Genomic DNA, 17,127 nt, shown 5'->3' on the forward strand with positions numbered 1-17,127 from the left:
GTTCATAGGGATTGAAAGTGGGCAGGAAAGAAGAACACAAATCTCTCCTGCTCTACCAAAAATCCTAGAGTCCTTTTAGTCCTTAATAACAATTAAAATATATCAGTGCTCTGTCTTTTGAAAATATTAACCTTCAACCTGTGAAAAGGAGAGCCCTACTAAAAAAAATAGCCATGAAATATTCACCCCCAGGCATCTTGGATTAGGTTTCTGACACAAGAGTTTACAGAAATTCCACTACCTTCTATCATTATTGGCTTGAAGATAGCACCTTCCAGATAAAATGTGTCAGAACTGTTGATCACCTTTATGAGACATTTAATGAGAATGATCTGAAAAACTTGATTCAAGGTTGCACATCACCCATTGCAGGGCAAGTACCTGATGTACAGATTTCTGCTCTGGCACAAGAGGCTACGAGAGTAACTGTATGAGATACATACATACATGCTCAAGGTAGACTTCAGCTGAAAGACTAACACGCCCAAGAGATAAAACAGTGTCTCTTACTTGTCCTGCCTGGTGTTGAAGACTTGATAATTAAATCTCTTGAGAAAATAGTCTTTGCAGAAAAAGACATTTTTTCCAATCTTGCTCAATCACCTCAATCCAGTCATTCCATAAAACCTTTTAAAAATCAGTATGCAAACACACTGAGCAGCCTGGAGAAGAGAAGGCTCCAAGGAGACCTGATAGTGGCCTTCTAGTACCTGTAGGGGACCTACAGGAAAGCTGGGGAGGGACTTTTTAAATAAGGGTGTGTAGGAACAGGACGAGGAAAAATGGATTTAAACTGGAAGAGAGCAGATTTAGTCTAAATATCAGGAAAAAATTCTTTACTGTGAGGCTGGTGAGACACTGGCACGGGCTGCCCAGCGAGGTTGTGGATGCCCCCAGCCTTGAGGCATTCAAGGCCAGCCTGCACGGGGCTTTGAGCAGCCTGGTCTAGAGAGAGGCATCCCTGCCTATAGCTGGGACCTACATCATCTTAAAGCTCCCTTCCAACCCAAACCACTCTTTGATTCTACGGTTCATTTCCACTATCCTATTATAGTATTACTTTAAGCACACTATTATCCGGTAAGAAATTACTATCAGTAGCAATTTCTCAAGTTTGGATTTCTTGATAAAACTCTTTCCTGCAAAAAAAATTGAAAAGCAATTTACGATGAAAGGAGTTTGATATCATTAATTACCATGTAAAGAACAGGAATCTGACAAAATAAAATTGAAAATTCTCAACTTTTAAGTTCAGCTTCATCGTTTTCATCAAGAACAACTGCAACTTACGCATAAGCTACTTCAGAAAAATATTCTGAAGTATATAGAAACAAGAGAGCTAAGCCTGCATTTTGATCAAGCCTGTCTCCTGTGAAAAATGTAGTGAACCATTTCTTATGGCTAAAAAGCACACCAGCGCCTTGGTCTAAGCACTGCTTTTACAGGTCAGACTTTGAATCTCTGCATTCACGCATGCATTTTTTTCACAGGGAACCCAGAAAGAAAACTTAGACCAGGACCCATACATAGCAAAACATGATAAACTAATCCTATTTCTGGAGAGGAAAAAAAAATTAAAACTGTACAGTCTAAGAAGAACTTGGGTCAGTTGATGATATGCACAGTAGAGAGGGAGGGAAATCCAAATATTAAAAAAAAACCCTGAAACTGCAAAAGTGTTTAAGCATTTGCATGGAAAGCAACTTGCATTTCAGTATACTAGAACAGGAAATACTTCCAGTTGAAACCAGTTTGACAGTCTTATGCATGGACAGAAACAAACTGTATGGTAACAAGAAACCTGGATTTCAGTTGTATGTATTTCTAGCATTTACCTTAAAAAGCCTGGGGAAAACATCTGCTGGCTGTCCACGAATAACAAACAAACGTGAATTCAGTTTCCGTAGATTGGCATCAAGATCCTCAAGACACTGAAGCAGAAACCTGCAAAAAAATGGAAAGAAATGTTTGCTTTCTGAGGTAGACCAAACAAATTTACAGTAGAAACAGGGATCAAGAGGAATAGCCCATCTGTTATCAGATCTTCCATATTTCATGCGTATTTTGATGATGCATGCATGTCCACATCCTAGTTACACTTAGCTTACAGTAATTCAATAGCTCTTATTAAGCAGCACATAATTGAAAAAAAAAAAAAAAAAAAAAAAAAAAAATCAAACTGAGCTCTCATTCAACTTTTCACCTCAATGCTATTCAGTTCTGGAACACTTTAAAACATAATCAAGTCTTAACTGAATCTATAAATGTCTTGTCACCCTGAAGGGGGAAAAAATAGCACACCACAAAAAAAGGAGACAATCAGCTATTGGCATACAGCAATGAAACTTAATCCAAGTGCCCCTTACAACACAGGGGCCTGAACTGTTACTAAAAACAGCATGTCAGGAGTCTAGATGGTCAGAAGCACGCCTTCGGCCTTCACTTACAAAAATAGCTCTCTTTCTAAGGAGAAATGTCACAAACCAGCTCTACCCTCCCTTGCATTTGTAATGAGCAAATCAGGAAACAAGAAAAAAAGGGGAGAGAATGGGGTTCTGCAAATCTGCATGTCTTCAGGTCAAACGGGCATTTGCACAAATGATGTTGAGGCAGATCTACACACCAAGGAATTATTAGTGGATGCAGTAACTATAGGTAACTAATGGTGAAGATTGTTTGTGGGGGAGACAAAAAAAATTGACAAGAAAACTGCAGCTGGTGGACACTTAGAGATGATGGGGATACTCAGTTGAGCATCCCAGTCTCCTCACCAGCTCAGTGTTTTCCCCACAGCATTACCTATGTAATAAAAGTAAGGTTTTAATCAGGAGCTGTTCAAACCCTCTACCACGATGATGTTACTGTACAGCAAATCATGTGCTGACCAGGGCAGCTGCTAAGTTTTGTGCATGCATGTGTCACCAGATTCCCCACCATCAACCAAAAGCGATACCCTGAGAGGCAAAGGAGAGACTTTCCTGCTGGAGGCCATCATTCCTATGAGGACCTGCCACACCACCACTACAGGTAGGTGGCACAACAGCTTGAGACCAACTGAGGGACAACACTGCCAGGAGGCTCTGGGGATGTGGCAGCACAGGTGCAATTATGTGGAGATGCCCACTGAGCTGCATGTGCCCTGTGTGGTACCAAGACCAGGCACCCAGCAAACAGAACCACCAAAACACCTATTTCACAGAGCAGATTACAAAAAAAATAACCCATTGCAATTAAAATGCTATAGACTATAAGATATAACATACACAACAGTTGTGAACCCACTGAAACTGTGAAAGACGACTTGTCTTTCTTACATTATTAAGAGTTTTTACAATAGATAAGTGATGACTAACATTTTTCCCTTAAAAAGTTGGAGGTAATGTATGAAAAAAATAGCATGCACATGACCAAGAACTGCCAGAAATGTATGGCTCACTTGACCTGAAAGGGTAACATAAGCAAGTGACAGAGGAAGCAGGTGTGTAAGAGCACAGCAGCTTCTTTTCTGACAACTACGTTATGTGTTTAATGACAGGAAGAAAAAATGATGCCCAATTCTCACTTTGCTAAATTTTCATCCGAAAAAGCCTCCAAGGCAGTCAGACAATGAAGAAAGATACGCTCTATCTAAAAAGAAACATCTGCATAAGAAGTCATTTTAATATTAGATTCCAGACTAGAATTGCATATGCTTCTATTTAAAGAGAATGTGGGCCCTAAGTCTGTAAGCCAAAGTAGCTTCCAGGCCTACTCCAGAAAGTACAGAGTGTTTTTCTGTTGTTGTCATTTTTGTTTTAAACTTGGAATTACAGTTCTTGTCATGAATTTTGTCCATTTCAATCTTTCTCAGTCTTGCTTCCCAAGAATATACACGTTGACAAATTTTTCACCCCCACTACAAACACAAACAATAGTGTCCCAGGTGGCTTTGGAATGCTACAGCAGATTTATTTCTGATTTTAAACTTCAAATCACAGAATATAGGGGAAAGGTATTAAAGGAAACTGACCAAATAAAATGCTCACAGCTATTTCAATGCAAAAAACGCTCTCAGGAAATCATTTTTTCCTATCCTATCTACATCTCACTTCCCCCTATTTTCTCAACCCACCTTCTTCCTAACAAACCACAGCATACAACTTTATTCTGGACTGACACAAAATCCTATTCAAGAAGATTACATGCGCTGACCCAGTCTTCAATTCACATCCAAGGTCCCTAAACTTGCCCTTAATACCATTTAATCTCTATTTTGTTGGTTTTCCAAATCTTCTCTACTATCCCTACTATCTATCTCTATAAAACTTTCACGTATGTAAAAAACCAACAGTCTAGACTGGAGTTGTCAAATACATGGAGGAAGAGAGAGGGGAGCTGGGGGGGCAGGGAAGAAATTACACACCCTGCTATCTCCTCTCACCCAAACAAAAACAGAAGCAAACCAAGTCCTAGCTTAGGCTGCACGACTGTCACTGAGAACACACTGTTCGGAGATAAAGACCAAATTAAGCCCTAGCGACCCTGTGGTATTTGTAGTAACAGCAGTGCAAAAGAACACTGCTTTTGAACTGGAGAACAAGGGTTCAGTTTACAGCAAATGATTATTCAGAATGATGGTGCAATTTATTAAGCCTATTTGAACCTTCCATCTGGTCCAGATGTTTTTAACAAGATGTGCTGCAAGTGATGAAACTAATCTATTTTGTTTTCACCAACCATATTCATGCAATACCACATCTGAAGGGCATTTTCTCATTAAAATTTGAGAAATTTTATTAAAAAAAAAAAAAACCTTTATGCAGGTTTTTGGTTGTTTTTTTTTTTAATTATTATTTTTTATTATTTATTTATTTATTTTATTTACTTACATAGAGGCTGTGGCACCTCTTCTATGAGGAAAGGTTGAGGGAACTGGGCTTGTTTAGCTTGGAGAAGAGAAGGTTCCTGGGAGACCTCATTGTGGCCTTCCAGTGCTTGAAGGGAACATTGAACAGGAGGGGGAATGGCTGTTTACAAGGGGGGATAGCGATAGGACAAGGGGGAATGGTTTTAAACTGAGACGGGGGAGGTTTAGGTTAGACATTAAGAGGAAATTTTTCACTCCCAGGGTGGTTACACACACTAGAACAGGTTGCTCAAGGAGGCTGTGGATGCCCCATCCCCGCAGGCATTCAAGGCCAGGCTGGATGTGGCTCTGGGCAGCCTGGTCTGGTGGTTGGTGACCCTGCACATAGCAGGGGGGTTGAAACTCAATGATCATTGTGGTCCTTTTCAACTCAAGCCATTCTATGATTCTGTGATTTTCCTTACTCAATTAGAAGCAGTAACTTAAGAAGGCTCATTTCTAGGCATGACCACCACTAATAAATTTGCAGTTGAATCAACAACTCATCATGACCTCAGTACCCATCTTTTTCACATGTATAGAAGTTCGATTAAATGCTAACATCTAGTTTTAGATGCATCTGGGCACAAATTACTTTGAATTTCAAGTTCTACATTTCAGGATTCCTGCTTTTATCTAACATGCACTTACGTGAAAGGAAGCTGACAGTCATACCAGCTCCAGCAACAAACTCTAAGCCCATTGCTTTCCTTAATATTGGCATATATAAAGCATTATAATGCACCCCTTAACAAATCCATGTTCCATTGATAACGTACGCATGTATGTCAGGGAAGGAGTAATAAGGTATCTACAACATGCACCTCCCCCATATTAAGCAAACAAAAAACACTAGAACGTTAATTCTCAGCACACTACACACTGTTACAGTGCATCATTATGGGATCCGGAAAGAACAGTTACAGAACTACTTTCCAGGTTCCACTTTGAATGGTAGCACTTGACTACATGTGAGCATGGTGGTTCTGAAGAACCAACTCCATGCATGAGTACAATGCAGGACAGCAAGATGTGGGCATTTTCCTCAACTGCAGGCATCTAAACAGAATTGGGAGCAGCACTCCAGGACAGACAGCAAACCTATTTGAGTTTTCTCACCAAAACCATCAAAAATATGTTCCCTCTTCAGCTTAACATACTTCAAAATTAGTCTGTGAACTGGAATGAGCATGAAACCCTCTAATCTCATTAAAAAGTAATCTCTCTTCAGTATATGAACTCCTGGAGCAAAGTTTCCTAACACCAGCTTTGAAGTAACAGTTACTAGGCTTGAACTTTATTATACTTCTCTCCCCAAGTGTGGCAATTAGGAGCTATTTCAATAAATCGCTCTCTATAGTAACAGGTTACGTGTTCCTGAGTCTGCAATCTGAAACAACTTTGTCCTCTCAAAGTGAGAAAGCACTTCCTTTATCACTTTGACTAAATATAAGAAGCGCACAACCTAACTTAGTTAAAAAGGCTGAACAGATTACTTCAGCAGGTAAGAGCATCAACCCATGTTTCTTCAGCTGAATCGAGCGTTCCACCCCTCTGCTAATGCCAGGGAGCAGGAAGGGGCTGACACGAACTAAAACTTGTTCCGTTCCTCACTCGCTAAATATTTTACCTATGACTGCACAAATTCCAGCAATCCATCCAAAATACTGTTGAACCAGTATTTCCAAATGCCTCCTTTCTAACCCATAGTCATCAGGCCAAGTCCTTAATTTCCATCTCTCCAACAAAGAAAAGCAGTGCCACACAAGAGATTTGCAGCATTGTGGCATTCAATCACCACTTAGGCTTTGTCTCTCAGCACTGTGTTTTGCAGCCTAGTGGTCACTGCCTTTATTTTCCTATTCAATTTTTCTTCAGATTTTCTATCAGATGCCACTTTCATAAAGAATGGGATTCAATAAAAAGAAAGAATATTACACACTGCAGAGCATCAACCACACCTTTCTATTTGAATGAGTACAGTTTGCAGCATTAGGCTCCGATTGCATTAACAGATCGTGTGAACACGTGTCTTTACGCATGGAAAGAGAGAGATTTGGCCTTTCATACACATCTTCTGTTTTTCCCTACGCTCAGTTGGATCATTATGAAATTCCAGTATCACTTAGGTAAACACACTTCTCCGATTAGCTTCTACAAGATTTCATCTAATACTGCAACTGTAAAACACTGAGAAGTACCTCAAATTTGATATATTTAATATTTTATCAGTGCGTTTTCCTGTTTATCACTAACCGACGCATCTTAGTGCAAGCAGTATATTCTTATGAAACCATAAGAAGATTAAGCTCAGACAGGATTTAATTGTTATGTACACTCCACAGCATCCTTTGGCAGCTTGCCATAGCAGTATTTTCCTGTTACCAAATCAAGGTCACATAGAGGCACATCTTATTATATTACGTTGTTTCAATGAATACAGTATATGACTTAATTTCCCAAAAAGATATGCAGTAATACCTTTGCTAGCGTGCTTATACACAAGAGCAAGAAAAAGTTGTCTTTATTCATCAGGGGATACAGAAGTGAGCTGGCCACAGAGCTAACTAATCTCCTTCAGATTTGTCCTATAGACAGCAGAGAAAGAATGGCTCCTTCACAGTGCAACTCCAGACTTCAGCACCTTTCATAACTTGGTATGAGCTGATCCATGCACAGACCAGGAACTGCATCGCTGGCCTTTTTTCTTCTGGGATTGACAACTGTTATTATCTCTAAGCCAAAGCAAAGCAGTGATGGATGAAGGAGACAAGATGCACCCAAGCCCAAGTAGAGCTGTGGTATGCATAACTGATGTGAAATAAGCTCTTAAAGAAAAGCAAACAACACAATGACACATTAAACTCCTCAGAAAAGGTTGAAAGAAGGGGTTTCAAACAGTAAGTATTGCTTTATAGTGGTTAACCTCAGCAAGTGTTCAAGTTGAGTCCTTCTCAGTGGATCTTCTGGAAGCTAAGCAGCAAAGACCATCTCATCAGGCTGGACATGAGCCAGCAGTGTGCACTGCAGCCCAGAAGGCCAACAGTATTCTGGGCTGCATTAAAAGAGGGGTGGCCAGCAAGGAGAGGGAGGCGATTGTTCCCCTCTACACGGCTCTTCTGAGTCTCCATCTGGAGTACTGTGTCTGGGCCTGGGGCCCTCAGTACAGGAAGGACATGGAGCACTTGGAGCGGGTCCAGAGGAGGGCCACTAAGATGATCAGAGGGCTGGAGCACCTCTCCTGTGAAGAAGGGTTGAGGGAACTGGGCTTGCTCAGTTTGGGAGAAGGCTCCTGGGACACCTCACTGTAGCCTTCCAGTGCTTGAAGGGAGTGTAAAAAGAGGAGTAGGAATGGTTGTTTACAGGGGTGGATAGTGATAGGACTAAGGGGGAATGGTCTTAAACTAAGATATTAGGAGGAGGTTAGACATAAGGAGGAAATTTTTCACTCACAGGGTGGTGACGCACTGGAACAGGTTGCCCAAGGAGGCTGTGGATGCCCCATCCCTGGAGGCATTCAAGGCCAGGCTGGATGTGGCTCTGGGCAGCCTGGTCTGGTGGTTGGCAACCTGCACATAGCAGGGGGGTTGAAACTAGGTGATCATTGTGGCCCAGGCCATTCTGTGATTCTATGATCTCACATGTGGAGTTGGGTGGAACTACAACTACAACATGCAATATCATTCTATTAAATAAAACAACAAAATAATTTGAATCTAATCTAGCTTACGCTAAGACATAGATCTTCTATTTCCTTCCATACCATTCTCATTGATTTCTTCACAAGTGAGCTACCTTTTCAAAGGTAGCACTAGCCAAAGGAAAGGAGTACACAAGAGATGTCCTATCAAAGGTGTCCTAATTCAAGAGACATGCATAACCTCCTCAAAAGCAACCTATATTTGGCTCCTATTTTGTGATCCCTACTTCACAGCAAATAGCATATCTAGTCTTTGTAAAAATCTGGATCTGAGCTCCACACTTAAAGAACACCTACTACTCATCCAGACTCATTCCCATTTAACAAGCAACAAGCAACTCAAATTACTGGTTACAAAGGTCAGCTTTCTGGTGATAAGAGATGAACAGGCTCACAGTTCAAGTCTCTTCTCTACAGTCTTCCACTCTAACATATGTACTCTGTGTTCACTTTTCTCCAGCTTCATAATCCCAATCTGCTGAAGTCCTCATGACTTAATTCCTTATGCTGACTCTTTTCAGAATGAAACTACTTGGTTCCATAGAAGAAAAGTCAGGAGCAAGCAGCCATATCTGCAGTGTGGACATATGAGGAAATAGGACCTAAAAGCAAACTATAAAATGTATCTACTTGACAGTACAGGCATGTTCACGCTTAAATAAACTTACAGCTCCCTATTCTCATGTACCCACATAGCCTTATTTAAATGAGCTGCTCATAAGGCTTCATGTAATTAAACCAGAGCTGGCCTTATTTTTATTCCTGTCGCTAAATCAAGTAGTTCAGTCACATTACTCTCCAGAATCCACGCTGTCTGTGAGAAAATAACTGCCAAGGCTCGTTTCAAAAGAATAAGAGAGACTGAAGCTCCAGCAAGGCACCGTCCCGCAGCCTGGTTCAGAAGGACAAGTCCCATACTGACCCTCACTTTAACTTCCCTTACATTGACCTTTATAAGGTTACAATTATTGCTAATAAGATTTTATAAATTTTACCAGAAAAAGAAACAGTGAGTAAAATAAACATATTTCTCAACTACACCGTATAAATCACAAGTCTCTGTTTCCCATACCAGAACAACTTATTATATCAAATGAATAGATTAAGGATAGAGATGAAGTCAACTAACATACACAAGAATTAGCAGAATGCTTGGAAGACAGAAAATATCTGAATTTCTTCATCAAAAGCAACCAGATTTCACCTATTGCTGGCCTCATGCTGGTCAGCCATTCAGCATCATCCTCACTTCCCACTGCTACTCCAATGAACCAGCATGGCCAAAAGCTTCTGAATGGGTTGTTGAAAACCGAAATCTTATCTAAATACAAGGTAAATAAACAAAAATCTTTTCACATTTCTAAGAAAAAGAAAAATACAGGAAGAATCTACATTTTTAACATCAAAAGCCCCAAATAACAGCTTTGTTTATGAAGCTGCACAAATTCAGAAATATTCTTTTGCACCCCCAGCTCTCTCGTTGTATGAGCAAGCAATGGTTCCCTTCACTCCGCAGGGGCCTTACATATCAAAGTCAGAAACTGACAAAAAGGATGCACTGAGCTCAGTAACATAAGCGCTGGCATACAGAACCAAAATGCAGTTCACGGGATCATAGCTGAAATAATAAAATCGAGTAACATCTAGATAAACATCTAGATAAACACTATCCAACCTGCCTGTTGGTTTAGGACCAACACCAAGGACAAGGACCAACATGTAATACTTCACTTAAAGAAACTGAATTTAATTCATCTAAATTAAGTTACTGCAGCATCCACTTAACTGTACTACATCACTAAAAAGTTATAGTCAACCATCTCTCAAGAAGATGGTTCAGATGAATTATTTTATGAAAAACGCAGTCTTTATAAGAACTGGTGTTTTTTTTTCCTATTTTAGCTGTCTACCCATTGCTTTCATTTGAAGCAAATGAATTGCCAAAGAACAACACTATCATTGATTCTCGACTGTAGAAAGAATAACGGCAGACAGCTGGAAAACAAATCCTCCACACTATCAGTTTTTTCCAGTTTGCTTGTGCCAGGTTCAGAATTAACTGCACCACAGAAGATGCAGAAGGGAGCGCTGCCAATGTAAACACACAAATGGAAGGCACAGGACGGGACGCTCTAAGCCCACCTTCCCAAAAGTGGATAACTTTCAATGAAGACAAAGCACTTAAAAACCAAGAAGTACAGTGAAATATCAAGCAAACTGCTGGCATTCCAGGAAGGAGATGCCTCTCTTAAGAAACCATGTAGTATTTTTTTTTTGCTTTAAAGCTGTTTCCATAGATGAAAACGATAGGGGAACATTTGTAGCCTCTGAACTAAAAACTTGCTTAATCACCATTGATGAGTATTATTGCTATGCAGAGCCTCGCACAAGAGATTTTCCTTCTTCACTGGAGGTCAAACTGAAGGAAAAACAAACCTTATTTGCTTTAATCCCCACACTTCAAGGTGAAGGGAAAAAGGAGGGAAGAAAGAAACAAAAAGAAGCCTCCGAACTCCGCAGCTTCCATTACTGCATTGCTCATAACCTGATCATTTCCTTATGCCGTTTGTAAGAACATTTCGGTATGAATCAACAAAAATAGTTTCTTAAAGTAGGTCGTTGCTGCAGCAACCAGTTGGCTGTTTGGACTACTCCCTGCCACAATGACCTACTTTTCTAGTTATATGTAACTGTTATAGTAGGAGCTGTAATTCTAGTTCACTTCCGAAGGGTTGCGAGAGGATTTATAACTTGCAGTTGAACTTTATTCCTAACAAAGACAGATAAAAGCTGTGAGCGTTTACCAGAAGCAGATGGGTTCTGTTCCTATGTTGTATTTAGAAGCGCTGCCACCAAAAGGTTAAACGAAATCTAATACTCAAAAAGCACCGAGCCAATATGCAAAATTGGGAGCTGACAAAAAATAGAAAGGGAAGCTGTCAGAACGAACAGCTACTTGTGAATTACGTGCTCCAAGGCAGCGCCAATGTCTGGCAGCACTCTTTCTATATAGACAGGCTGCTCAGAAACTAATAAACTCCATCTAGAGCTGTGATTAAAGATCATTTTAAATCTGCACAAAAGGCAAAAAACTTCTGTCAATGACAGGTAAACTAACGCATTTCTGAACCTTATTCAACCCTGCAGGAAGGGTGCAGTAGGAACATACAAGGATACAACCAAACCCAGGAAGTAACACTTGAAAAGACTTAACTCCCTGCTTGCTGTTGCCATGGATGGGCATTATCCTTACAACAAAGGGAAAAAAAGATTACCGGTTCTCCACTGAACTGTATCCTAACCTCGAGGAGAAAATAAAGATCATCTTTGTAGTGCTAAGCTCACAGAGATTCACATTTCAATGACACTGACTTGCACAGAGGTATTTTTGATCAGCCTATATAACCCCAAGTTCAAAAGCTTACGCTCAAGTTAAATTTTATGAGGTAAGCACAAGGAAATATCACTTTCAAGGGGAAGTCAACACAATCCAACAAAAGGCAAGCTATGTATTACCACCCAGCACATCCTAATTAAAAACTCAGTTAGTAGAAAGGTTCTGACACACATCTCTCATACTACAAATGCAAGAAAACAACACACATGCACCACATTCCTCCAAAGGCTACTTTACCTTAAGCTGTCTTAAACATTTTAAGTTCAGAAGGATGAAAACCAGAACCGATGACAGCAGCACTGCAAGTGGAAAAGTTCTTAAATTTTCTCTAAACCTTCATTTTTGGAACAAATCACACGTAATAACAGTACTCCTGTAAATATTTTTCTCCTCAAGCAGAACATTAAAGAAATAAATATTTATTTACCAGCACACTGGATGAGCAGTACAACAGCAGCCAGAGCATCTGCAAAGATAGGATTCTGGAAGAAGGATGTAGCAGTAAAAGATAAAAATGTAAAATCATTAAAAAAAAAAAAAAAAACAACCAACAGAAAGGCTGTTGCTGCAAGAGCAGCATCTGATCACTAGTAATGCTGCTCAGGTTGAAAGCCTGACCTCCAGTGCCAAAACGGCAAGGTCTGTTGTGCTGTCTCCTATAGAAGAATCACAGAACTCTGGTAAGACTGTCAGTAAACGCAGAACTGAAGATTTCTTTGGCAAACTAACAAGCCTCAGAGCTGGCAGTTAAAAGTATGGTGGAGATGTCATGAATGTCACCCGACAACTATTCATGAGAAACAAAACCAAAATGCAACCTCACCTCCATCCAAAGACCCCTCTGAAACTTGGATGACAAAGATATTTTATTTTAAAAGCGCATCTCAACTTTTCAATTTATGGTCGTGCCTCTCCCATGAGAGCAACAAGGAAAACAGCCATCCATCTCCGCTAAAAGCTGTGTTATTCTCTTTGTATATTTAAGACAGTTTTAAGAGACAGTCACTGAAACCCAACCAGACACATCAATACACTCGTAGAATAAGTCATTTGTTTATTCCCAAAAATGGTAAATGTGAGAAGAGGGGAGAAAAAAAAAAATAAAAAATCCCTTGATACCATGGAATTTATTAGCAAAAATCAAACCTTCAGCTCAGAGGAAACTCACAACAGATCACCACAAAGATTTTTCTCCATTCTTCAATTCATCCAATGTACTGGAGAACAAATATAAGCTATTTTTAAGGTCAGCTGCTCTATGAGCTGGAGTGCCACAGTTCTTTAAACATTTCTCCTGTACTTCAGAACCGCAGAGATTGCAAAACTGAGATAAGCTTGCCATGGTGGTGCAGTGCATAGCATAACTGTGACTGACACCACGCTCAGCATGAAGCGGCCTACATGGAAGAGTTACTTATCAGTGTACTTGTTTTTCCCCTATAATGGCTGCTGTCTCACTTTTCTGTTGATCCTTCTTCTGCTATTCCAACACAAGACAAGCAGCAGTTTATCCTTTACCTACAAGGTAAGCAGAGCATTGGCAGCTTCATTAAGGAAAAAAAAGTTCCACAACTGCTGGCACGCATAGGCTCTCTACTGCAAAAAGAATCAACACATTTCCCAGACCATGGGTTCCACACTTGGGAAAAGACATCACATGGTCAGTACTTCCTTCTAGCACTTGCACATTTACACAACCCAAGCTGCAGGACATTACCTTGATGTAGCACCTAGCTCCATACATTACAGAATACAGCAGATTACAGCCAACATAGTTACCAACCAAACTTTTCAAGTGCAAACATGATGAAAAAGATAACAAAAATCCCAGTATTCATACCAGGAGCTGTTTCTAAGTAGCTCATGCCATAGGTATTTCCTCTCTGTTAGCAAAGAATCAATAACAATCCACATTCATGCTTTACAGCTTCCACATTTGAGCTTCCGGATTTTTTTTCCCCACCCACCCAATATTTCTGGTTTTCATTTGTAAAGGACAGGAGTTTGTATCCTGGGAGGAATCAAACCCACAGCACAAGAACTTTGCAGCTTTCCCTTTTTGTGGGTGCGCAAGCCACAAGCATACAAACTCACGCTGCAAGATGTGACTGAACAGGAGAGGAATCAAAGAACATGGAGGTAATGGAAGTTTTCAAAGCAGGTCCTGACTTCCTGACAGGAAGAAGCAATGCAGAACTCAAAAGCAAACATGACATGCTCATCACTTCAGAAATCACATTTGCCGGAAATAGTTACTATCCTGATCAATGTCCAACTGACAAAGTCCCTTCCCTCTCTGGTACTTTGAACAAGTTCCATCCCATAGCAACAAATCTGTTGCGTTAGCACTTTTCAAGAAATCATAACCAGCAGTTTTGATACTTGAACTGTTTTCTGAAGTCACAGTATGAAATCCCTATTTCCTACTCAAGACAGTCAATACAGACATTCAGATCTTTCAAACACTAATGCAAATTAAAAAGAAAATAGATCTCAGTTCACCATTCAAGAAAAAAAATATGCATGTTTTACTAAGTTACATCAACTGTAACTCTGCTACTGTCCCCAGCAACACCTACAAAGCTAACATTTTCTTTAAACTGTGAGCAATTAGAGTGCTCATAACTGCTCCAAAAGTATACAGACTCTTGCTGCACTTGTCTCCATTTACACACTCAAAACATAACTCTGCAATACTGACCTATTTTCCCCGGTCCTTTCTGCACTATCCTTTAGTATCCTTTCTCCCTGTGAAAAGCAACAGTCACATGCACATTAAACTCCAAAGTAATGGAAGTGACTGCTTAAAGATGACCTGAAAAATATATGGAGGCTTTGGGGTCAGAAGAACATTGCAATTATAGTTCACCCGTTGTCCTAGATTGCAAAGAACCTGAAAGCCACAAGTACATGGAAGCACATGAACTAACCATGCCCCACGTTTAAAGCTGTGAAAACTTAAAGAGTGTTTCACCAAAATACCCCACAGTTCATACCACACTAATCAAGTCCTCTCTAGGTGTAACCACAGGAACTGCTATCAAATCTGCTAAAAGGTAATATGCAACATACTAAGCCTATAAAACACAAAGCCACAAACTCTACATGGCTTATACAACCAATCCAGGCTTTAATTGACTTCTGCCTTTTGAGTCTGCTATGGGAACACTAGAATCACAAGAAGCCCTGAAGTGAAGGGTTTCTTTCACTATACAGATTAATACATTACAGACCTCAGTGCCACTTCTACATTGAAGAAACGGCTGACTACACCAGCAGCTTGACCTTCCTCCCATCTCTCGTTATATAACTGACCTGAAAGCCTGCCAGGAACTGAGTGGGTATGGAAGAGAACCACTTTCCTTGAAAATAAGGCTTTCATTCTGTAGATTAGCTGTCATAAATGAAACGGTTCAGGTGGCACAATGTGAACAGCTCTCCTGCAATATTTGCATAATGAAATACGTTTCAAGAGTATCTGCTATTTGTAGCATTTAAGACATTTTTCACAGGCTGGAGGGAAATATACTTTCTTACATGAAAATTTAAGACAAAGTAAAAATTTGTCTTCATGAACTGATGCAGAAACCATTGATAATGATACATGTTTATCAGTTAAAAACAAATCTGTATTCTTGACTGCATAAAAAAGCTGTCTGCACAGATAGCACTTCAGTGTGGTTTGTCATCCTCTCCATGACCAGAGGACATAGCAGCACAAGCTACGCTACACCCGGGGAAATGGCTGCAAGTTGTACCAGAGGAGGTTTAGGTTGGACATGAGGAGAAACTTTTTCTCTCAGAGAGCGGTCAGGCACTGGAATGGCTGCCCAGGGAGGTGGTGGAGTCGCTGACCCTGGCAGTGTTAAAGAGGCGCCTGGACGAGGAGCTATGAGATATGGGTTGGTTTGTGGTAGCAGTGGTAACGGGAGGATGGTTGGACTAGATGATCTCGCAGGTCCTTTCCAACCTTGTGATTCTGTGATTCTAAGCTACAGACACACTACCTCCCCCTAATCAAGTCAAGAATGCAGTTTATTGATACTTCAGTAAGACAAAAAAATTCTAATCCCAAAGAAGACAAGTAATTGTATGGACTTGTTTCTAGAGCACATCTCCCTTGATCTCAGTCACAAAGTCCATATGCTCCTATTACATATCAAGAATAATTTACTCAGATCTTCTCCTGCAGTGTTTAAACCTGTTGATCCGTAGTATAAAACCAGGTCTCCAAAACTGCTTTACTTGAGGAATTAGATTCCTGCAAGATCCTTCTTGCAGCCACCAAGCACATTGTATAAAGGCTGACTGGAGTCATTCTGGCCTAAAATCACCACCCAGGAAATACCACCCGCTCTCCCTAGAGCAACCAGCACAGACTTGCCTCCTGGTTTAATAACAGTTACGTTACAGAATCTGGTGATACAAAGCTATTCACCATGAGAAACAGGCGAGCATAGGGTAATTTCTTAGCCAGCAGAGTTATTTCTCACCTTCTGATAGCACAATAAAAAAAAAATAAATTGGCTTTCTCCTCACACAGTAAGAAGGCCAGTACTTATTTTCAACAATAAAACTTCAAAGGGTGTCAACAAATGGAGACACCACAGAAGAAGTCAATAATCACCTTCTGAAAAACACCCAGTGGTTATCACGCACAAACGTCACAGGCTACAGTTACACTGTCATCTCCATCTCCAACCAAGCCATGGGAGGAAGGCAGCTGTCCCTCCCACTCCTGCCTCTCCACGGCTACCACCACCTTGTTATGGCACAATCTAATCCTACCAAAAGCAGGCATTAAGCTGTCCTCGACAGCCCAATGAGCTAACCTGGTTCACTAGAGGGCTGCGCTGGCAGAGGGTGGAACCAGCCCTTTCATCAGCAGTGTGGGATTAAAGCTGCGAGGACATACGTCAGCACGGCTCAGTGACGTACTTTGCAAATTGCAGGACTAAATCATGTGACATTAAAAACTATGGAGGGAATCGCTGCACTGTGGGCATTTTTAGGGTAGATGCGCCCTTCTGGGAAAGAGGGCAGGTGGGCAATTTACAGGTAGGATGCAGAGTGTTTCCCCAATCTAACAGGAGGTACCATAATACTCTAACCTAAGCGAGTGACCTCTAAAAACAAGTCACTACT

General features: G+C 40.6%; 1 protein-coding gene across 2 annotated transcripts in view; it reads right to left on the reverse strand.

Annotated features, from left to right (window-relative positions):
- CRY1 (cryptochrome circadian regulator 1) overlaps positions 1–17,127 on the reverse strand; it is a 34,928-nt gene that overhangs the window by 13,281 nt on the left and 4,520 nt on the right. The window contains exons 1-2 of one of the 2 annotated variants that reach the window (XM_048956821.1): positions 14,077–14,196; positions 1,836–1,944 (exon numbers count right to left, since the gene is read on the reverse strand). In XM_048956821.1, coding sequence (XP_048812778.1) covers positions 1,836–1,944; positions 14,077–14,117 — 150 coding nt within the window. In that variant the 5' untranslated portion in view covers positions 14,118–14,196. Of the gene's footprint in view, positions 1–1,835; positions 1,945–14,076; positions 14,197–17,127 lie in introns of those variants that run through there. The other variant, XM_048956813.1, reaches the window with a different exon arrangement.

The sequence above is a fragment of the Lagopus muta genome, chromosome 1, assembly GCF_023343835.1.
Source record: "Lagopus muta isolate bLagMut1 chromosome 1, bLagMut1 primary, whole genome shotgun sequence".
Lineage (NCBI taxonomy): Eukaryota > Metazoa > Chordata > Aves > Galliformes > Phasianidae > Lagopus > Lagopus muta.